At 50.8% G+C, this 23,085-nt stretch overlaps 1 protein-coding gene across 1 annotated transcript in view; it reads right to left on the reverse strand.

Moving 5' to 3' along the window:
- Positions 1-23,085, reverse strand: part of HYDIN (HYDIN axonemal central pair apparatus protein) — a gene marked incomplete at both ends in the record, with an annotated part of 136,703 nt that overhangs the window by 23,194 nt on the left and 90,424 nt on the right. The window contains 26 exon segments of the mRNA XM_080352011.1: positions 442-541; positions 1,443-1,641; positions 2,108-2,280; positions 2,386-2,545; positions 4,001-4,120; positions 4,354-4,536; positions 4,717-4,922; positions 5,439-5,675; positions 6,286-6,918; positions 7,659-7,824; positions 9,049-9,190; positions 9,655-9,838; positions 10,136-10,288; positions 11,004-11,212; positions 12,378-12,551; positions 13,161-13,331; positions 14,155-14,346; positions 14,890-15,058; positions 15,351-15,590; positions 16,644-16,793; positions 17,185-17,376; positions 17,493-17,612; positions 18,409-18,550; positions 19,562-19,695; positions 20,350-20,480; positions 21,008-21,185. Coding sequence (XP_080208137.1) covers positions 442-541; positions 1,443-1,641; positions 2,108-2,280; positions 2,386-2,545; positions 4,001-4,120; positions 4,354-4,536; positions 4,717-4,922; positions 5,439-5,675; positions 6,286-6,918; positions 7,659-7,824; positions 9,049-9,190; positions 9,655-9,838; positions 10,136-10,288; positions 11,004-11,212; positions 12,378-12,551; positions 13,161-13,331; positions 14,155-14,346; positions 14,890-15,058; positions 15,351-15,590; positions 16,644-16,793; positions 17,185-17,376; positions 17,493-17,612; positions 18,409-18,550; positions 19,562-19,695; positions 20,350-20,480; positions 21,008-21,185 — 4,858 coding nt within the window.

Genomic DNA, 23,085 nt, shown 5'->3' on the forward strand with positions numbered 1-23,085 from the left:
ATGTTTGGAGTTCCCAGGTGGCACAAAATCCTTCTCAGCAACTTTCTGTTCTTGGAAGTTTTCTTCAGCTACTTTGCTGCCCTTTCACTTCTTACTTAGAGAAGATCTGCAGCTAAGGAGCTTGGTTTCCATCTCTTCTTTTCCAAGGGCGGATCCAACAACTTTATGTGCTGTGCTGAGCCTTCAAAAATTGCCAACTGCTTGTTCTCATCACTGTTGTTTCAAAGCCCCCAAGTCAATCTGCACACTCCAAAGTTCAGAGGTGCGAGACTCAAGGCTGTCTGTGCCCTGACAGTGCTTTACTCCCCACAGCTTGCAGGATATGTGCTTTATGTATTCATGCCATACTTACATACTATCCCATCCCAAGTGCTTTGGTCATCCACCTGCCAAGGCAATGCAATGCACCCAGACTACTTTGTTTTGGTGGCATCCACTGACCTTTCGAAATGGTGATGCTCAGAGCAACATCATAGGGCTCCGCAAGGATTTGGATATTTTCAATCTGAACAATTCCCAGGACGTTTTCTGCATCTGAAACCTGAGGCAGCAAGAAACAAATACTGCTTAAGCCAGTCTCTTAAATTACTTTGGTAGACAACATAGAAGCCCTTGTCTCTGCCAACCGCTCCCACCATGGCCTCCCCTGTCTGACAAGCATTTGTGGACTCCCAGGCTTTCCTAACCTGTTCATCTCATGGGCCAACCCAGTGGGATTCTGCCACAGTAAGAAACCCTCTCAGCACAATTCTGCACTCCTACAGCAGGAAATGCTGCTGCTAAAGCAGCTTGGGAGTCACAGTGATGTAAAAACAACCACAATAAAGCATGAGTTGTCCCAGAGCAGGTGGCATTAGCAACCAACCCTCTCCTCTTCAATTGCCCAGCAATGTCACTGAAATGCAGCTCCTAAAACATAGGGAACAAAATCCCAGGGTGAAAGTTTGTTGCTCCATGGTAAGAGCCCCAGAAGGACTCCAGGATGGGTTCAGGGAACACGCTAAATTCTGGACAACCAAACAACAGCGTTCAGCCATGTTCAGAGGCAAGTTGGGTGTAGTATAAGCTCAGGATGCTGTGTCTGGTTATCTGGGGTGTCATGGATGCTCCGGGATGCACCGACTGTTCTGGTGAACCCAGTCTGTGGCAGCAGAAGTTGGGGTTGTAGCACCCTTGTGTCCATCAGGTGCATCTCTCCCTGACTCCACAGCACACTTGCCCCATGATGCTCAGCTACCAGAGCATCCTGCTAGTCAGTTTCCAAAACATGATCCTTCAGTGAGAGTCCCTTGCTGCTAAGGGCTGCTCCTCCCAGCAATGTGGACAGAAAGGAACCACATGAAGGCTCATCCTCTTCCCACTTCAAGCACAATTTCCATCCCTAAGAGCACCGGGCTGATCTCTCTGCCCTGCTCTGCCAGGGTGGGCATAGACCCCCTCACCTCTAGTCGGATCATCTTCTTAATGTTGACAGCCTTCCTGGCCTTCAAATAGAGATGCACGACAAACTCTGTGCGAGGATTGACGATTCCCACGTCTTGTGACACAGAGAAGTCCTCCCCAACATATTCCAGCCCACTGAGCCGCCAGGCCATGGGCAGCGGGGTACGGTTTTGCAGGACCAGGGTCCTGCTCTCCCTCCTGCAGAGACAGGAAGACACTCAGTACCGGCTGTCTGATGGTCATGCCAGCCTTGCAGCTGAATACAGCTTGGAGCAGCCCTGTCCATGTGTCTGAAACACAGTTAAATTCTCTGCTTTCTCACAAGTCTTGGAGGTGAGGTTCTGGGGGTGAGTTGGGTGTTAAAAGTGTAGCCAATAGAAGCAAGACAAGGAGAAGCAACTGGACTGCTCTCTGAACAAGCAGACAAGGTACCAATGCATCAGGCTGCCCATTGCACAGCATTGCTGGGAGGCTATAGAGCTTGTAGGTGTCGTAGGATCCCCAAGCCAGCAAGGAACAGTGAGCCAGATACTGGGAATTCTGGCAGAAAGAGGGACATGAGCCCTGTCTCTGATCTGAGCGGGCACCAGGCCAGCGAGAGAAGCTGAAGGGCAGCTCACTGTTAGCTCTTGGCCCTGCAGAGCAGCCAGCGGGGGAGACTGACCTGTGCAGGAGTAGCTTGTTGAAATGCACCTGTTTGGGGCTGACCCCCAGCTCCACCTGCACGCCCTGGCAGCACAGGGGGAAGATCACTGGCTCAGGGTTCTCCTTAATGCAGCAGACAAGGTTGTCTTCCAGGAGTCCAGCTGAAGTGGGGTATGCCCAAATGGTCAGCTCCTAGCCCCATCCCCACAAAGAGAAATAGAGAAGAGCATCCAGTGAGCAGGAGGAACAGCTCCTGGGAACTTCCACCAGTGCCCGCCCCACCTGCCCGACTCCTACCTGCTTCTCCTTAGGTTTGAGTGTCATGCTAGGAGGGTCTAAAAGGAACGTGTCTGCTTTGAGATCGTGCTCAAAGGAGAAACGCACCTCTGCTTCCAAGGGGGTGACGTTGAGGATGGTTAACGTCTCGTAGTTGTTGTGAAATTGCGGTGCCTTGTACCTGTCCACAAAAGAGGAAAAGGCTGCAGAGGAGACAGTTGCCACTATCACACATCGAGGACAGCACTGGGAAACCACAGTCTAATGAGCAGGTTAAGAAAAAGGATCACTTTTGGGGGCACAATTACATGGTGTGTTCAGCCTTGCGGGACTTTGATATCTGCCCCTATACTCAGTGCCTCCAAACCTGAAGCGTGACAATGCTCAGGCCACTTAAAGAGCATTTTACAAAATACAAATTCAAAGGCATCTGGAAAAATAAAAGTACTCCAGGCAGACGAGTTCTTCCCCCTTCTTTGTTGGGTTTCCTTCCCTGCAGGGTATAAAGAAATGCTTTTGAAAAGAGATTTTAAATATAGTTTAGCTTATCTCTTCCAAAAAAGTCATGAGACTGCCTTGTATTTCATGGTTTAGCTCAAAGCCTGAAGGAAGAAAATAGAAAGTATTAATTCCCATGAGGAGTGTTAAATTTAACAAATGTCCCTTCTTTCCATATCTGTCTGTTCCATATCTTAAAGAGTTAAAAAAGCAAACAGAAACGTGAGACTACTCATCAGCCTAAAGATCCTCTTTTGTTTTTTAAACTGTTTTAATTTCCTGGGATTGTCAAAATACCACCAGCTGTCCAGAGCTCCCATGAATACAAGAATTTATTTTCTAACATTTAAAAAAAAAAAAAAAAGACATGTTAAAAATAGAAATATGTCAACAGCTACAATGACAACTTTTTTAGGCAGACTGTATCCAACAGTAAGGATCAGGAAAATGTAATTCCTATTTTAACTCCTCTGCAGGTTCCCTCCACGTGCCCCCCCCATATTGGCAGGGAAAATTCATAAAGTCTCACTAATATTACAGCAGATTAACAAAGGGTTTACAAACCACCAATAGAATAATTGCTCATTCAGGCTACCTGTAGAGCTCAAAGCACTTAAAAAAAAAAAGCACCATAAAGTTCATTTCATAGGTGGTGAAGCTGAGATGTGGAAGGGGGACACAGGTTGCCCCAAGTCACCTTCAGGCTGGAAGAAGCATGTGGCTGTGGCCACCAAGGCACCCACCAGGTAGGAATCACAGAATGGCTGGAGTTAGAAGGAACCTCTGGAGATCATCTAGTCCAAGCCACCTGCTAAAACAGGTTCACCAGAGCAGACTGCACAGGAGTGCATCCAGGTAGGTTTAGAATGTCTCCAGAGAAGCAGAAGATCAACAGCTCCGCCTGTCCCCAGATCCTCCAAGATTCATGTGCCTTTTATCTCCTCAAGTTCACACATCTGTGGCCCTTCAGCCTCATGTATCTCCCAGGTCTCTGCCCGGGCCTGCCCTGAATTGTGCCACTGGGACAGCACATTCCCAAGCACGTCCATGAAAGCACAAGGCTGTGGAGATCCCATCCCAGCATCTCACTCCAAGCAGGCAGCACATCAGGCTGTTCACTCAGTGCGGGAGCACGTACCAGTCTCTTGACTTGCCACACAGCAGAGGTCCAAAGTGGAATACACCTGTTTCCATGACATACTGCTTGAAGATGATGTCATCATCTGCTTTGCTCTTCCTGCAGTGAGGAAACACCAACCTGGGCGAAGAAAACAGGGAATGAGGAGCTGTGAGATGCTCTAAGTAGAAAACCTAGTCAGAAAGCAACGACCCTTCTTGTTGGCTGAGGTACCAGCACTGGTTCCCAGTTCCAAGCACGGAAGGAGCTGCTGGGTGGCTCGGGCAGCACACTCTGCCCAAGCAGCACACTCTGCCCAAGCCACAAGGTCACTGTGGTATGAGAGGCAGCCGTGGCTCTGAGCTCAGCCATACCGTGGGTCCTTGCTGATGGTGGGGTACAGGCAGGTGCCCCTGCAGTGCAGCTGGTACAGTCGGTTTGTCCCCAGGATCTCAAAATGCAGTGTCTGGTCAAACTGGCCCTGCACCGTGGAGCTGAAGTGGACCCTCAGTTCCACCTCACCACCAGCAGGCACTATCCATCGGCATCTGCTCAGCCTGGTAATTAAAGAAGAGGCATCAGACATTGCTAACAAGCAGATGAGACAAGTAAGAGGGTTGTGGATTTGCCATCCCATGGAGGCACTGACAGAGGGTCACTGAAGAGCTGGGGACCATGGACCTCATTTGACAAAATGGCCATGGAGCAGAGGGTTCACCTGCCCCCTCACAGCTCACCTGACGAACCTCCTTGGGGATGGGATGGCATCCACACCACTTTGGTGCACCCTGGCGGGACTTGTGGATGTTGCTGAGCCCGACCCCTGGCGAGGTCTCTTGCGGCCCAGGCTTCGCTTTCGCTTCTCCTTCCCAGCCTCCTGGCTGCCAGCCACTTTCTCCTTCCTCGACCGACTCCTGGTTGGGGTGACCTGCTGCTCTGAGCTCTTCACAGCAAAGGGGAGAGAGAAAAGGGAGAGAAAGGTGAGACCTGCCCTAAGACATTCCCATCCTGGAAAGTAAGCTGTGGGTCTGTTAATGGACAGGTGAGAGAATAAGTAATAATGAGCATCTACTGGTTTCACATCTGCCCAGAGGCTTGGTGCTCCTAATTAGACTGTGTTTTGCCTACAATAACTCTCCTGCTCCAGAACCCTCAATGTACAGCAATGGTGCTTCTTGTTCATTATTCTGAATACTATTTCAATGTTATATTGCTTCTCTCCGTGCTCTCATCCATCCCCACCTTCTGTCAGCAGAGAAATGAAATTGAACCACAACAGTTTAGAAGTTGAAGATTTTAGGTGTTTTTTTTCTCATCCTACAGAACTACCCTGTGTCTCAAGCAGAGATGTCTCTTCTGCACAGATAGAAGTTGTGTCTGCAGGTATGCAGCCCTGTCACATCTTCACAGCCCTTCCAGAGTGACCCTTTTCCATCCCACCTGCCCCCCACACCCCCACCCAGCCTGACTCCTGCCCTGGCACCTTCATTGTGGGCACAATGGGGACATTCTGGAGACTTTCAGTGTCAGCCTTTTCTTCTTCTGCACTGGCAGCTTCTGGCACAACAAAGATGAAGTGCTTGAGGGCTTCTCCCGATGCTGTGGCCAACCGTGTCTCTGGGTAACGGATCACAGAGTAAAAAGCGGTCGGGGGAATGGGAGGCCCTGAGGGACCCAGTCCCAGGTCATCCAGGATCTAAAGCATAAGAGAAAACCCTGTTTATACTCCTGACACCTTCATCCTCACACTTCCTTAAAGGCACAAAGCTTTTGGCAATGTTTTGATTTTGCGCAGTGGCATTTTTTTGTTTGTTGTTCTTTTGTTTTGGTTTTGTTGTTGTTTTTTATTTGGGGTGTTTTTTCGGTGGGCGGGGTTTTGGTTTGTTTTTTTGGTGTTTGTGGTTTTATGTTTGTTAATTTATATGGAACACAGTGTGTTTTTATGCCTAGTGGGGTGGGCAGGCTCCAGAGCAGGGCCAGGACCTACAAGTGGGACTTAGAGAGAAATCTCTTCTCTGAGTGCCTCAGCTGAAGAAAACAATAACCATAAGCTGCCCTGTGACCATTTTTAATGATTTCCAGACTAGGAAACTCTTGGAACAGGTAGGATGCTTAACCAGAGAGCACTCCCTCTTTACACCCATCCAAGGGATGCTGAGAACCTCCCCAGCCATCTGGCTGCTGTGGAGCCATTGTGGAACATCATCAGTGGCCTGGACACTCTGTGCCATTGTCACCTGTCAGGACACAATGCACCAGGGCCCACATCATGGCAGGCTCAGCATCTGAGCCTTGCAGGACTTTACCTGCTCTGCTGTGGGCAGCTTGCCACCCTCCAGAATCATCCTCGTCACGTCTTCTGAGCCCAGCACCTGGATGTCTAAGCAGGGCACACCGATATCCTGGCCTCTGGACAACCCTTCTGCACCTTCCCCTTCCAGCTGAGAAACCTCTGAGTCCTCGAGAGCCTTCACTTTTTCCAGTCGTTCCTTCTCCAGGCGCTCCTTCTCCAGCTTCTCTTGACGCTCCTTCTCTCTGTCCTTTCGGGTCCTGCGGCTGGATAAACGCTGGCGCTGGTCTTCTGCTTGTTGCCGCATCTCCTCATAGTTCAGAGGGAACGTAAGGATACCCTGAACCCTGTCCCAGAATGACAAAATATGCATGACATTCTTCTGCGATGCCTCGTAGATCTTAAACCTCAGGGCTAAGTTCTTCTCACTTTCACTCAGGGTTCTGGTTTCCCCCTGTTCTGGGTCTGCAGGTTCCACAACCACCACCGGGCAGGAATCTGTTGGGGGAACCTTGTTCCGCTTCTTATCTTCCTTGTCACCTGCCACAGAGTCTGGGCGCTCCTTTACTGATCCCTTCTTGTCTACCCCCTCGGTGACATCAGACCGGTTGGTGGTGGACGCGTTGGTGGTGCTGGGGGATATCACGTTCTAGGCAGGAGGAGCAGGAAAAAACAGTGAGCATTTCAAAGCACCAACTCAAGTGCTGTAGGACAGCGATGAGCTTTACAGTAGCACTCAAAGCCTCGCCTGAGACCTGTGCTAGGTGGTCTACAAATCCCAGTTCAGAACGCAGCTAGTTCCCAGTGTAGCTCAACTGAAAGCAAACTCCTCAGTGCCAGACTGATGAGGAGTCCTGCAAACCAGCTGAGAAATAGAACAGCTTCCCAACCCAAACAGGGAACTTGAGACACCCCCTTACTACTGTGCAATCCTCTGACCTTGTTTCTGGTGTGCTGAGCACCCCTGCAGCAGGCTGACTCTTTGAGAAGTTTGGTTGCTAATGGATACCTAAGGCTTGGTGCTATCTCCTGCCAGACACATAGGAAAAGACACCACATCCCAGGTGGGTCAGTGGCTCAGAGGTGTAAGTCACATGCAGAGTGGGGAGAAATGCTGGACTATAACTCCCTAGGGCTTCACAGTGAATGTATGGAGTTATGTGAAGCCATGACTCAAAGGCAGCATGATCCAAAGAGCAGGTCTGCTACAAACCCATGGGAAAACACCCCCAGTGAAGCAGCTGTTTCCCAGCACAGCCCCATGTGTTACTTATGGCCAGGTCCTTGTCCCCAGCACTGTGTGTGGCTGCTGGCTTCACAGAGAATGGTACAGCCCAGCAGGAAGGTCCTCAAGGGCTTTTACTCATCTCTCTAAACACAACCACCCACCTGTCTGATTCCAGACAGGCTTTTCCTCCTCAAAGCATGATCTTTGTCTTTTCCAAGATCTTTCTTTCCCCGCTTAGACTTCTTCTTCAGCTCTTCTTCCTCCTTCAAGCGTTCTAGCTCCCGCTGGTGCTTTTCCTCAAGCTCTCGAGCCAGCCGCTCCATCTCCCTGCAGCAAGCCAAACAGAAAACATGTCTGAGAGTCACCACCAGAAATCTGGGCTCGCTGCAATCCCAGCTGGTCCAACACTTCATTCCTTGACCCTGAGGCCAGGCAGAACCATTAGACCATCTCCACAGGCATCCCTCAACCTGGGGAGGCTGGGAACATCCAAGCTGCAGAAAGGTGGGAGGGAACCTCCAGGGCCAGCCAAATCTAAGCCTTACTCTCATAAGTCTAAATGGTGCAACTTCTCTGGTAAGGTCCACCAGGACACCTCCAGCACATTGTCAAAGACTGATCCACCATTTCTTTGCAGTGATGCCTGAAGGCCTCCCTTGATTTCTCAGTGTAAACCAGCTGGCAAATCACTAACACCCAGTTATCCCTGCACCAATACTTCGCTTTTCCAGCCCTCCTCCCTGGGCATAGTCTGCTCCTTTGAGCGAATAATCACATCAATCAGAAAGCAAAGGCTGCAGTAACTCCCCTCCTGCAAAACAGGCTCCAATCAACCAGGTTTCCTGCTGGAATCCAGCCCTGACTATGGGAAACTTGCACTATCTGACCTGGAAATCATGGTTTAGATCAGTCCTAGTGATCTCTTCCCAATTAAACTTCAGCTCAGGCTGAAAGAAGTGCTGAAATACAGGCTGCTTTAAGCAGGTCCCCTTCCCAGTTTCACACTTACCCTATGCATCCCCCTGCTGTGGTGGATCAGAGCTTCCCACAGGCTCACCTGCTGCTGCAGCTGAAGATGAGCCCAAAAGACATGAGCTTTTATGGTTGGTGTCATTCAGTGAGGAAAACCCTGGGAGATCAGCATTGTAAGGACTTCACCTGCAGCAGGGTTGGTAGCTATACCAAGCCAGTACAGCTGTGCCTCACACCAACCCACAAAACAACCCCTCTGGTTTAGTGAAGAAGGTGAGAATCAACACAATTAACTTAGAAATGCTTATAAGTGCAGTGGCAAAGCAAACCCAGTTCCCAGCTCCCTGCAGACAGCTTCTAAGCTGGAGGGTTCATCATTAAAATGGAGAGATGTCATCTCGCTGGAAGAAGGTCCTTCCTCTGTTGGGAACCAAGAAGTTGGAACTAGCCATCCCTGTGCCACTTGTAATGGTTTTGGCCTTTGCTCTGTAACTCCTCTGAGCTCAACCAAGGTGTCCAGAGCACGGAAACGCTTCAGAGACACTATCCTGGGGAGTAATCCATGGAAGGTTTACAGACCTCTTCCTCCTCTCACGCTGGGCTTGTCGTATACTGTTATTAAACTGAGTTTTTTGCTCCTCAGTGAGGGCATCATATTCATCCTCATCCATCTCCAAGAAACGTTCTTTCTCCCTCCTGGCAGCTTCCTCCTGCTCCCGCTCTTCAGCACAGATCAGAGGAGAAACCATTAGTGACTGCAAGGAGAGCTTGATATTCAAGGTGAGCTGCAAGGACTTGTAACTGTCCCAACCCAGCCTATCATCCTGCCAGGAGATACTAAGGAGCTCATAACCCTGCTCCAAAACTCAGACAATCCCCTCAACTATTGCCCATCAGTGAGTTCCCATGTACCAGCATTGTGGATAGCTGGCTGGTGGTTAGTTATTGAGCCACAACAGGTTGCACTTGTGCCCAAGCTTTAATGTTAGAGACTAAGGTAAGTCTTACTGCCTTAGCTCTGCTGTATTTTAAGCAACCATGAACTGAGTGCTGGCTACATCAAGGTAGAAAGAGGAAGGACTAATAAAAACATTGCTTACAAGCTCTGCTGGTTACATAGATACCCACAGATAAGTTTGAGGGATTGAGAGAAGATTTGAGAGGTATGGAGATGAATAGCTTTACCTTCCTGCTCTTTTGCAGCTTTATCCCTGGCTTTAAAAGAAGCATAATCCTGGAACAGGTTCACAAGATAGATATAAGGCCGATTTCTGACAGCTTTCAGCAGGCAGAGGAGAGCAGACTCTGTATTGTATGCAAAGAGGGTCTCCAGACCATCAAACACCACTCCCTGGTAGCAGTCACTCAACTGCAAATGAAGTGGAAAAGGAATAGAAAGTCAGCTATCGCACATGTTGGGCTCTCAGCTGGACAGTAAAGCCACATGTCAAAGGATACCAGCCATTGTTTTTCCATGTGCATCAGCTCAGAAAAGCTCTGAACTTTCCTTGTGCTCTGCCAACTTACAGCATCTGCAGCTTCACCCCAGGATCTCTGCACACAGCCCAGGACTTCTGCAACTGCAGATCTACATCCTCTCCTCTCCAAATTGTACTTTGCTGCCTCTCTGTAGCAGGAACACAGAATCTGCCTCCACCCCACATACCTGCAGCCTTTCAGACAGGATGGTCACCAGCAAGTCCTCAGGCAGCACGCAGCTCATGAAGCCCGGCTCTCCCACCGTGCTGCTGCTGATGCTCAGCCACTGCTGCGCAGGAACGCAGGGAAGGGAAGACACGGGATGAGAACTGCACAAGCCCTGTGACATTGAACACCACAAGAAAAATCAAACACTTTGGAAACTCACAAACAATTCCAACTGCCACACTTGGAGCTGGGGTTTCTCACTAGCAGATGACTAGAACAGGACTGCAGGCCAGCAGCAACAGGGGACAGCCCTGGGGGTCACATCCCTTGGCCAGCACAGACCCAAGCTTGTAAGCTCCCGGTGCCACACTGTGCAGCCACATTAGCCAGGACTGCACTTTGCCAACAAACTTTAAGACCCAGCAGAGTTTTTCTGCTGGAGGACAGGATTTTGTTCCCACCCCACGCCATCCCCAACCTGCCCAGCGGGCTCCCTGCACTGCATAGTCCTGCACCAGGCTCTGGGGGACATGGAGCCTCCACCATAAGCAGCCCCTTCACTTTTACTAAGACCTGTAGCAATAGGACAAGGGGTAATGGTTTTAAATGAAAAGGAGGAAGATCCAGACTAGACATAAGTTTTGTGATGAGGATGGTGAATGACTGGCCCAAGTTTCTCAGAGAGGTGGTGGACACCCCATCCCTGGAGACATCCCAGGCCAGGCTGGATGGGGCTCTGAGCAACTTGATCTGGTGAAGATGTCCCTGCTCATGGCAGGGGTGGCACTGCATGAGCTTTGAAGGTCCCTTCCAACCTGATCTATGATCTATGATTCTCAAAGCAACAGAAAGGTCCCATGTGTAAACCAGTGCAGATCACACTTCACCTGAGAGCCTGTTGGATCCATTAGATGCTGTCTCTGTGACTGGGATGTATGGACACTTGTCTTTCTCTTTCCTCCTGTGATGCTGCCCTGGACTCGGGAACTGATGGACTTCAGGCTGAATTTGTCCACAGAGCTGGACTGGCTCACCCCTGGGCTCTGCTTGGCCTCAACGCTGAGCTGCAGGCTGAGGGACACATCTGTGTTTTGACCTGCAGAGGGGAGAGACAGCTCAGCAGGGCTGGGGACAGCCCTGTGCTTTGGGGAGCAAGCAGGCACCTGCAACCCACTGGCAACAGCCCTGTGCCCTGGCAGGGACACAGCCCATGTCCCTCAGCCTTCTGGGCACTAGCAGCACTGCCTTGAAGAAGCAGCTCCTTCTTTGCTTCTCTTATTAGCATGACAAAACACACCATCAGATGGGTTTTAAAGCCAGAGAGTTTTTAATGCACTGCCCTGCATCCCTCCCAACAAACGGGTGTGCAGGTGACAACATTTGCACAGCAGCTCCCCTGTGGATCAAGCCAAGGGTTTATCCTCCAGGACCATCATTCTAATACCTTGCACCCATTCTGGTTTCTCCCATGGAGACTGTAACACACAGCCCTGCCCCAGCTGCATCACCCACCTCCACTGGAGCTAAATCCTCTGTGTGGGATAACCCTGTCGGTGACCCAGGCCCCTCTTTCTTCCATCAGCTCCCAAGCCAGGAGCTGATGAACCAGGTTCAAAGCTGAGCAACAGAAAACCTCCCCCACCAGAGCCAAGGTCTGGCCTCACCTGGCAGAGCTCCAGGCATCAACTGCCCAGTAAAGTTTCCTAAAAGTCTCCAGTTTCAGGTGGAGAACAGCACACCACACACTATCTGCGTGAACTGACAGCACATACAGGAAAATCTTCAGAGAAAGCAGCTCATCTGCAGCATGTCTCATCTGAAACTCCCCTGGGAGGTTATTCCTTCCTTCCTCTCATGTTTGTGAAGCCACCCTTAAAGTCACTTGTCTACTGGTTAATGAGCCACTTCAGAGGGCTTTTTCCTCATTAAAGTGGGCAGTGGTTCTGCCTGATGGGCATGAGGAGGAAGCTGGATTCAACTTTGAGGAAATACTAACAACTCTGAAAAGATACAGGTGTTCTTCACTTCCCCTAGAAAAAGTAACATGTGCCAAGAAGCCCAAGGGCAGTAATAGTGCCTCTGTCTGAGCTCTTATAATAGACATTGTTTTTAATAACCAGAGAGGCTTTGCATTTCTACACACTGCACCCATCCTCTCTAAGAGACCCAAAGGCTGTCAAACTTCTTCTCTGGAGAAAGCAGAAGTGGATGGTCATGGTGGGTTTCTGAAATGCTGCTTTGGGTTCAGCATTTTTCCTTACCGGACTCCTCTGTCTCCTTACGGCTCTGTTCGATGGCAGCCCTGACGCACAGCTCCCGGGCACGAAGCCCTGCCGAGCTGCTCCTGTCTGAGATGGCTTCTGTCACCACAGCGTCGATGGACAAGCAGGCAGCACCATAATATTTGGACAGAGCAACCGCTGCTGCCGTCTTTCCTTGAGGGAGAGAAACACTGCTTAGTGACCCTTGCACATGAGGCATTTTCAGGGACAGGCTCTGGAAAACCCCCAAACAGGGTTTTGAAATTTTAAGGACAGTCACCATAAGGGAGGCAGCTTGAGCATGGTTAGAAGCCCTGAACTCTTCAGCCAGGTGGATCATCTCCACCTCATGTTCAGCTGAGGACTTTATCCCTTGTCATGACCTCAGCCCTGGGCCAGGACATTGTTTGGAGCACTGTCCCACCACCACCCAGACTGTTCAGCAGCCTGTGCTGGTCAGTGTTGTCTCAGGCAGCGCCTGGGCATGGTTTGGGGCTCAGTACCCCAGGGTCTGCTCCCATAAGGCAATATGGACACTGAGCAATGCAATCCCACAAAGCAACAGGGACATGGCCACCTGGTTTTGGGGAACAAGAGCCCAGCTGTACAGATGCAAGATGAGCCACAACACTTGCATCAGCAAGGTGAAGGCTTGGGACCGTTTCATGTACCAACAGGGCTATGTTGCTTCCCTTTAGCTGGTCAACCAAGCACCACAGTCCACCAGGATGTGTCTCTCCTGCTTCCCCTGCTCCTTGCAGCCAAGGGCTGCAGTTCACCTACCTGTCAGGGGTGCCCCATGGACAATGACAACGATCCCTCTGCGGTTTCGGGCCGCGCGCCCTTCTGCAGAGATGTCGATGCCGAGGTGACGGGCAATGGCCCTACAGACAGGGCTGTCATCCAGCTCTCCCGCAGTCACTTTGCTGCTGACAGCGCTTTGCCGATGCTCTACTGAGCAGAAGCAGATAAAAGTCAGATTGCTGCCTACCTGTGATCCTGATCACCCTCCCCATCCCTTCAGGTCCCGGGAGAGGAGACACTGCTGAAACCAATGTCACACCCGAGGTCTCCCCATGCCCTTTGTTTAGGCTTGTGCAGATCAGTGTCTGCCCTAAATGCTGGTGAAGGTGCCTGTTTAGAGAATAGTAAATGGGGTGGCAGAAAAAGAATGAGCATCTGGCAATACCTAAAAGGACTGGACTCAGTCTCTTTCCATGCACTGTCAACTTGGTTCTCATGGGTGGTAGGTCCCAGGTCCTGCTGAGTAAGGGGGGCACAGGCAGAACCTGGCAGTTTAGAGAGTCCCAAGGGAGAGGCTCCATGATCAAGCAATTATCCAAAAGCTGGATGCTTTAGAAATATTACACCAGGAGATGTGTCTGGGGTCTCAATTCACCATAACAGCATTTGGAAAGAGCTCCCAGCTCTATCCTTAGGAGGTCACCAAAAGCCACCTCAGCCTGCAGTGCTGGAGGACAGAGAACATGTTGCCCTGCTTAGGAAATGGAACAGCATCATCCCAACCTCAGCAGCTCCTAAGGGCAACAGTGTTCATTTGGCAAAGCAGGGGAAGACCTCCCTGGCCTCTCACTTGTCCCTGCCCCAGACTCCTCTCAGGATCCTACAAACTTCATACAGAAGAGCAGATCCAGGGCCTACAGGAGTGAAGATGGCGCAAGGCTGCAGTGAAGTGATGGAGGTGACACTGAAGTCCTCCACCAAGGTCCTTTTGTCACAATGGACATAAAATAAGTGAAGAGCATGGAGTTATTACCTGTCCCATATCTCTTCTCAACACCTTCCTCCTCCTCTTCTAAATATTCAGATTTAGAGTCCACCTTGACGGACTGGTTTTCATCAAAACTGGTGGAGGGAACAACTGAGCTATGGGATGAGATGGTGTGAACAAGCCCAAGAGGAAGCTTTCCTCCTTGATCTGGCAGAGACTGGACATCTTCAGAGTTTGCTGAGGAAGAAGTACACAGAGAGAAAAGAAGACAGTGAACATGGCCAGGCAATCTGCTCTTTGCCATTCACCACTTTACATGGCCACATGCAAGAGATGAAACGTTTCTCTAGGGGGAAGACTCCCAAGGCACTGAGAAGCCTGTCCAGGCTGTCTCTGCCCCAAGGGGGATTTTGAGCTTGTGGTTTTGTTGCTGGAAAGGAGCAAATATAAAATAGCCAGTGATGTTAGACCTGGCTCAACCGGCTGAAGAACTCATCCAATCTTACTCTTTGTGGTTGAGGGACACAAGTGGATATCCTGATTATGTCCCCATCCCATGGCAGGCAGGTATGAGTTTCCTCTGCCTGCACTCAGGGCTGGTAGAGGATGCATGTTACAAGCCACAGACTTTCACACAGGAATTCCTCCACCAGGCTGAGGAATTGGCAGCTGCTAAAAGCATGGGCTATCCATGGAAAAGGTGGTTATGGAGAGCTCAGGATATGTGGGCTGGACTCCCTGCCGCGTGCACACTCGGGACAGCCAATGTCAAACCCTCACCATTGTCCTGGCCTGTTGATTCTCCAGTCTTGGACTTTGCCTGCTCATCCTGCAGCCTATTCTGGTCCTGATAGTACTCCAGCAGCTCTGGAGGCAGCTTCTCACCTGGGGCACGCAGTGGCAGCAACAAGGTGTTGTGGCAATCATAGTCCTTCAGCATCCGCAGGATCTGTGCATGTAGTGAAGAGAAATCACACACAAGATGAGTTTCTTGACCCCCATCGCATGAAGGGATTCCCCAGCCAACCCACCTTCTCCCTCAGTTCTCCCTCCCAACAACATGGACTATTCAAGCCCCTCCACAACCTTCCAGCAGAGCTGGCTGGCCCTGAAACACCACCAGGCTTTGCCCTGGGGATGTCTCCATCATCCCAGGATGGGAGATGGAGATGATCCTGGGAATGCTGGAGCACTGTGAAGCTATGGGAACATGTGTGTGTGGACCAGACCTTCCCTCTCACCTGCTCCTCAACAAGGTACTGCTCGTCAAACTCCAGTGAGTAAAACTCAATGGGGAACTCGCACAGGTTCCTCACCAGCACGGTCCCCTCCACCCCACAGCTGTAGGGCAGCAATGGTCCCAGCTCGAGTACAGTGGGGCTGAACTCCAGCTGTGGCTCCAATCCCCAGCCTGACACCTGTAGCCAGATGTGCTGGCTGCTCTGGCAAATGTTAATCTTCAGTTCGTTTCTGTAGAATTTCTGAAAAAGAGAGGAGTGCAGAAAGTTCTCCCATCAAGTCCCAGGTGATAGGGTCACAAATTCAACCCTTGCCCCAAGGTCAGGGCTGTTACTGGTACCTCTAAGGCAAATGGAAAACAGGTATTTACACACAGCAGAGGCTAAAGCACCTGTGTGCTGGCTCTGAGTAACTGGGATGAATTGTGCTGTGAAGTATAACTGGATATTTTCATATCACATGGAAAATGATGTATCAGATGTTTTCACCTAGTCATGAGGGAGCTCAAAGCTTATGAGAAAGGTCCTCAGGGTTATGTTGCCCACAGTCCTGGCAAACATCAGCTGCATGGAAGAGGCAGATGAGCTCTCACTGGCCAAAAAATAAGGGTCATGTTCTCTGCTCAGAGCTTGGCTCTAGTCAAAGCCAGACACAAGATGGTGACATCTCTACAAGCAATTAAGAGATCTTTGGGACTGTTCCCAGGCATGGAAGCACTTGTGTCCACACTGCCACACACTGCCAGTTTCCAAGTCACAAGTGGCCACACACAAACTGCCTTTGGGGATGCTCCATCACTTAAGCGAATTCCCAAGCTGCCTGAGAACACGCAGGCAGGCTGGGCCAGAGCCACAGGGACCGGTGGCAGCACACCATGGTAGGTGACCAGCCTGCTGTGCCCAGGAACATGTCCGGTGGTTGTTGTCTGCTAGCATTAGCAGCAGGATTAACCTAAATTGGCCTTGCCAGGGTTAACCCCCACAAGTGTGCCAGCTGCTCTGTACCAGGGCATTACAGCCTGTAAATACACCCAACACAGGGGGAAAGGTGAGAGAAAACAGGTAGATTTCCCTCCACATGCCAAGAGGGAGTCACACCACAGTGCCCTGATGCTCTCTGTGCAAGCTCCACATGGGGATTTCAAAGCACCTCTCAGAAGAGTTTACTGCAGGGGAAACTGAGGCACAGCATGTATGGGGCTTGCAGAAAGCTACTCATCTCCTCCTGCCTGTGCTGGGTTCCTGTTACCACACTGGTCTGCCAGACCTCCCGGGAGTGACACCTGCTGTTCTCACCTCTTCTTTTGGTGAAAACCTGACTTGCACATGGCATCGCTCTCCTGGAGCAAGGGCTCCAGCTGAGGGCAGCACTTGGAAGATACGGGACTTGGCATTCAGCTCCTGGAGCAGCCTCAGACGTATGTTTGCTGGCAAATGTTTGTCCACCTGAGCACAAAAAACAATTGCATGAGGTCTCCTTGGTCTGCGAGGACAGAACCTTGGTTCCTGCAGTGCTGATATACTGTCATGGTGCTGAGAGCAGCCACATCCAAACCAGCCATGGCCACTACTGGCCTAGAACTGGAGGGAAAACATGCAGGCAGGGCAAGCAAATGGAGAGGCACTGTCCTCAGAAGATGAGGAACAGGTGAAGGTGACAGAGAAGTAGAGGCATCAGCTAACAGGTTCAGGTGAACCAGCCTTGCTCTGTGCCCTCCAATGCTTCCTCAAAGGAGCTGTAGCTCAAGTGCTCAGGCAGCCATAGGGGCAGAAAATGCAACTGAGGCAAATAAAACCCAACCAAGAAGGTCTATGTTACATGTTGTCTGTTCTTTACCTTCTGAACAGGCTCATTCATGGTGATGAACCATTTACAGGGGACCTGGAGCCGATTGTGGAGCTGGACAGTTTCTTCCTGACACTGGCCACATTGGATAACAGAGAACTGCAGTCTGTCCCTGGAGAGGCAGAGGGATGGCACAGTCACCTTGGCACGGAGGCGGAGGTGAAACGTGGGTCCTCCTGAGACCTAGTGAAGGACAGAGCATCCAGCTGAGAGTCAAGGTGACATCTGCTGCTGTGTCCAACCTGACAGCTGCCCCGAAAGGCGGTGTGGGCACAGGGAGGTGAGGAAGCATGTGGTACCTTGATGGGCATGAGCACGTCCACCTCTTCCCGTGGCAGGCTGGCACTTTGTGGGTCAAAGCGCACTTCGAAAGTCTCTGTCTCACAGTAGGGCAGGTGCTTCACACGGTCCAGCTCCACTCTGAAACCTTGAACAGATGAAAATAAAGCAGCTGAGATACACAATCGACATGAATGTGTCACAAGCACGTTAAAAATATATGGGTGTTCTGGCTGGCAGCATTTGCAGAGAAACCTGCCACTCTTTCTCGCTTGTCACCACACAAGGAGAAAGGGTGTTCACAGCCAGAATCCAAGACCCACGTGGTAAAGAGGAAACATATCAGTTGAGCAGCCCCAGCAGCACCTTCCCAGGGAAGGATGCACAGCCAAAGGAGAATATCCAACTATGATTCCCCCAGACTGTGGTGCTCTCTGGAAAACAACTTAGACAAGACACCTGAACACCCTTCAGACAGTGAGTCACTGTCTGATGGTACCGCAGCCTTACCTCAAGGCCTGTTTTGATATACCAAAGGACCTCACAGGCTGTTTTCTCAATAAAGGCTGAACAGAAGTGCTATGACATCAGATCTCTAAACAAAGCACTTCCAAACCACAAAGGGTCCCATCTGTTCGCAACACAAGAACACAGAGTGCACAAAGAAACTCAGATGATGCTCATGGTGGCCAAGAGGAGATGATGTTGAGAGGTGACCAAGGTGATGAGACCACTTGGCCCATGCAATGAGGTGTTCAGGCAGCCACAGGCAGGCCAGGTCTCAGGGCACTGCTGGTCTGGAGAACTCTGGCTCTAAAGCAGAGGCTCCCAAGGAGAAAAAAGCTATGTAAGCTCTCAAAAAAACTCCCCATGGCCAGTGGATTCAGCTAACCTGCCAGAGCTCCTTCAAGCCCACGTGAAGTTGCTCCATCACTAGTTACCTGAGTCATGCAGGACCTGTCCGTTGGCATGGAAGGACACAGGGAATTGTCCGGTGTTGGTGATCTTCACTATGTGTGTGTGGATGTTACCAAGAATGACGTAGCCGAAGTCCAGGACATACTCGGGCAGCTGAGCTCTGAAAGAAGGAGGAAGGACAGTCAAACCACAGCCTGGCTCAGTTTCCAAGTGGGTGGAAGATGCAAATAAAATGGATATTTCTGTAACCACTGCTCTAAAAACTCAGCTCTAGGCAGTGAAACCCAAGGCCTGACCATCTGGTGGTAAGACTTCGGAAAGTCACAGGGAGTGTAGGTCTTAGGTTTTATCAGCTAGCAATGGGGTGTTAAAATAAAATTAGTTTAAAATGGATACTGGTCACAGCTCCTCTGCTAAGAAAAGCTGTTATAAATAAGTACACTGGACTTCCACTGGTCTCAGTGGAACTGCTGAGCCAGGGGTACAGCCCAAGTCTGACACTGCTTCAGGACCTTGTGATAAAATTTGCCCCAGAGGAATCCTCACATCTCTGCAACCACATCTGTCCCAAAAGCAGCACCAGTAAATGTAGTAATCTACACCTATGAGATTCATGGGAAGGTCCTTTTCCAGAGCAATCCCACTAGGAAAAACATACAAACCATCTCTTCTGCAGAGCATCATCTTCCTGAACTGGAGCATACAGTTCCCATGGCTCACCATGAAGAAGTAAAAGGAAGGACCATGTTACCCAGGTAAGCACTGCAGCCCCACCAGCATCCAAGCCACCCGGATTTAGCATTTTTCAAGCTACTATCTGTGCATCACCCTGCTCTTTTTGCTTAGCATGATCCGTTTGTTGGAAATAAATTGCCAGCTTTGAGTCACCTCTTTCAGAGCTTGTCAGCGGGGCTGGTGCCCATGCTATCTGGATAGGCTTGACGGTCTGCACTGGAGCCGTCTGTGGGGAGCTGAGCACCCCCAAAGCTTGCGGTGGCACTGTAGAGGTGAGGACGCTCAGTTGCTCACAGAGTCCATGTTAAAGTTTGCAGGATCACACCCTTCTGAAGGCCCCAGCTATGCTTAGCTGTGCAGGCACAATGAGCTCTCAGGAGCTGCTGGGTGTTACCCTTGAGGTGCCTGGAGACAGAGTACAGGAGTCCCCACTAACTTGAGAAGCCTCTGACGAGCACGCTGGTCAAAGGCAGCGTCCTCTGGGGGAGCATCAGCGAGAGTTTTCTGCTGCTCCAGGGCGTGCTCCTCTATCAGCATCTCCTCCATCTGCATTTGCAGCAGAGTGTCAAGCTGCAGGAGGAAAGCAAGGATGGTGGCTGGTTAGCAAAGGCCCTTCCCAAAGCACAGGCTTGTCTCTGAAAGAGGATCCCACCCTGCTCTTGTTGAGAGGGATGGTGTGATTCCCCTGTCTCACAGTGTCTGCGACACCTCCTGCTCTCTTGGCCAGGACCTTATCTGAAGGGAAATGAACTCCAGCATCTTCACCCACCCAGTGACTCCTATAAACGTTGATCTGGTCAGACAAACAAGCCAGGAACCTTCCAGTGCTCCAAGTAGCTGCCTGCCCCAGCCACTGCCCAAGCATCTTGGACAAAAGCTCTCCTGAAAAGGGAGCTGCCACTACTAAGCTCTGTAAACCTGGCAGGGCTTGGGTTATGAGCAACAAATACCCCAGTGATAAACTTGCATCTCCTTCAAAGTACCATAAATTCAGTCAGGATCTCTCTCTGGGACAGTCAGGAAGCTCATGCATCTATCAGAGGGACAACTGCCAGAGGTGGGCAGCCCCTGGGGCAAGGCTGTGCCAATGTATGACAATGGTCAGATGTGGCAGGGAGGTCTCAAGTGCCAGCAAGGCACTGGGAACCTGCTGCAGGGTGCAAGGGGCCCAAGTGACACGGCGGGAGGGTGGCACATGCCAAACAGGGCAGCAGTTGTTCTCACCACGGTGTCTGAGTCATCTGTGGGTGGCTCTGCAGCCGCAGCCTCCCCCGGAACAACGGCTTCATTGCTCTGTCTGTCTTTTTCCATCTTTTCTTTTGCCTTCTTGAGGACGTTCTCATATTTTTCATTTCCTGAAGGAAAAAAACATCCACAAATAGGGTGGGTGCAGCACCATTCCCACTGAAGTTGGGAAGTCCCACTCCCCTGACGCTGGCCTCTCTCAGAGAACACAACTCCTTGAGCAATCTATGGAAAGTGGATGCTGCTGCTCCTCTCTGAATCCTGATGTTCATTCCCACTCATCTGCCTCTCCAAGTATTTTTGGAACACGATGCAAATCCAACCCTGCCAAAATCCCTGCCAGCCCACATTACAGCTTTCCTAGGCATTTCTGTCCAGCCATTGTCTTTCCAGGACTCTGACAGATATGCTGGCGAGCTCTGCAGGATGGCCCCTGGGGCAAAGCCCGCACAGGCTTGTCTGTGAGAGACTCAGCAAGCAACCAGAGGGCTGAGTGTTGGTCTGGTAGCCCTGACATCTCCAGGCTTAGGGGAGGTAGGTGTGAGCTGCACTATGGATGTATGACATGAGGCAGGAAAAACAAACCCAAAACCCCAAAATGGAGGAGCTTCCTGAGGAGCAGACAGGCAGTGCTCACCTTTGATGTTCCTGGGAAGGTCCAAGCAGATCCTGGGAAAGCTTGCCTCTCCTTTCAGGGAGATTTCGTCTGGCTCCAGGTGACCCACTTGGATCTGGAAAGTCTTGCAGAAGACTCCAGGCACTCCTGGCAGGTAATAGACTTTCAGCACTTGCTCCTTGCCAGGTTCAATGTGACCCTGCGGGGCATGGGAGAAGAGGGAGGGATGGCTCAGATAACAGACACACTGAGAATAGAAGTAAAGTTCTGAAGGATAAGAAAGCATCAGACAAACTCGCCTTCTGGCTTTCTTGTATCCCAAAGTCAAAGTCTCTCACACTAGGATGCAGTATCCCTTCAGAGGGCTTATAGGAGTCATTCCCATGGGAAAGATCTACAGCACAGCTCTTCTGTCACAGTGTTCACCCTCTGCTAGCAAGAGCCAGACTCAATAAAAGGTCTTCTAACATCTACTATGGAAGGTGAGTGAAGTGCCCAGGCTCTCAGCAGGGCCAGCAGCTCCTGTCACAGCACATCAGTGGTTCCCAGGCTGGTGTCAAGGGGCCTGACCCCTTATTAACAGATACCAATCAAACATCTTCTGCCTGTGCAGTTACACTGAGGGTACACAAGCCTATCCAGACCAACAGTGACTGGCAGATGCACATCTCTGGAAACACGGGAGCAGAGACTAGGATGAGACCCAGGGAAGGAGGTGTTGCAGGGAAGGACATTTCCATGCTTCCAGAAGAGGTGGGCTCAGGCCAGCCAGGTCGAGAGCAAATACAAGCAGACAGCAACACTGCTCTGGGTGACAGGACACAGTTGCAGCTTTCCTCAGCATGTGAGGCTGAACCGTCAGCTTCCCGCTCCCCTCCATGCTGCAGGGAGAAGCTGCTGAGCGGGATAGATCCTGGACAAGCTGCCAGGGCCGGCGATGCTGTTACAGCAGCAACTGCATGGGTCCAAGCAGAGCTGTGTCTTCAGAAGCTCACAGGAAGAGGGCATCGGTGTGTCATCCCTTGTGGGAGACAGGCACAAATAAATGTGAAATCCATTTGGCTTCCTCTTCCCATTGCAAAAAAAGGACACAGATAGGACCACCACTTCAGCTCAAAGACATCCAGACAGGACAGAGAAAGTGGGATGGTGGGAAGCTGCAAACTCCTCTTCTTGCTATTCCAGCCCCACAAAGCTGGAGAAGTGAGGGGCCAGTACAGGGGCTGTTAGAATTTCCGGCAAAGGAGCTTCATGCCCACACAAGAAAGCATTTAATTCCTGCTTAGTGCTGGCAGGGGGCAGGCAGGTTTTGTTACAGGCAGGAACAAGCAGTAAGTCCCATCTGATCACACAGCCTGGGTAAAGTGATCCTCAGTAGTGCCTGCACTGTCCAGCTCCAGTGCCAGCACCACTAGAGAGCACAACAGTCAGGGTCCCAAGAGATATGGAAGCACCAGTGTCCCTGACAGTAGGTGCTGTGTGACAGCAAGGCCAGTCGCTGGCTAAGGCCTTCATTAATGAAAGCTAGCAGGACTGCGCTTACTCAACCTTGTCTGCCCCCCAGCAAGAATTCTTACAACCCTGTCTCTCCTAGCTGTGAGTGTAACTCTCCTGGCAAGTTGTTTTCCTCCCCTCCACACCCTTTTTCCTCCCTATAGAATAGTTTGTGTTGGAAGGGACCTTCAAAGCTCATTCAATCCAACCCCTGCCATAAGCAGGGACATCTGCACCCACATCAGGTAGTTTAGAGCCCTGTCCAGTCTGGCCTGGGATGTCTCCAGGGATGGTTCATCCGCCACCTCTCTGGGCAACCTGGGCCAGTGTTTCACCACCCTCAGTGTAAAAAATGTCTTCCTCATGTCTGGCCTGAATCTCCCCTCCTTCAGTTTAAAACCATCACCTCTTGTTCTGTCACAACAGGCCCTGCTAAAAAGTCTGTCCCCATCTTATTAGCCACTTTCAAGTACAGAAATGCTGCAATAAGGTCTCCCTGGAGCCTTCTCTTCTCCAGCTGAACACCCCAACTCTCTCAGTCTGTCCTCCCAGCCGAGCTGTTCCAGCCTCTGATCATTTCTGTGGCTCCTCTGGCCCCTCTCCAA

The sequence above is a fragment of the Nesoenas mayeri genome, assembly GCF_963082525.1.
Source record: "Nesoenas mayeri genome assembly, chromosome: 12".
Classification (NCBI taxonomy): domain Eukaryota; kingdom Metazoa; phylum Chordata; class Aves; order Columbiformes; family Columbidae; genus Nesoenas; species Nesoenas mayeri.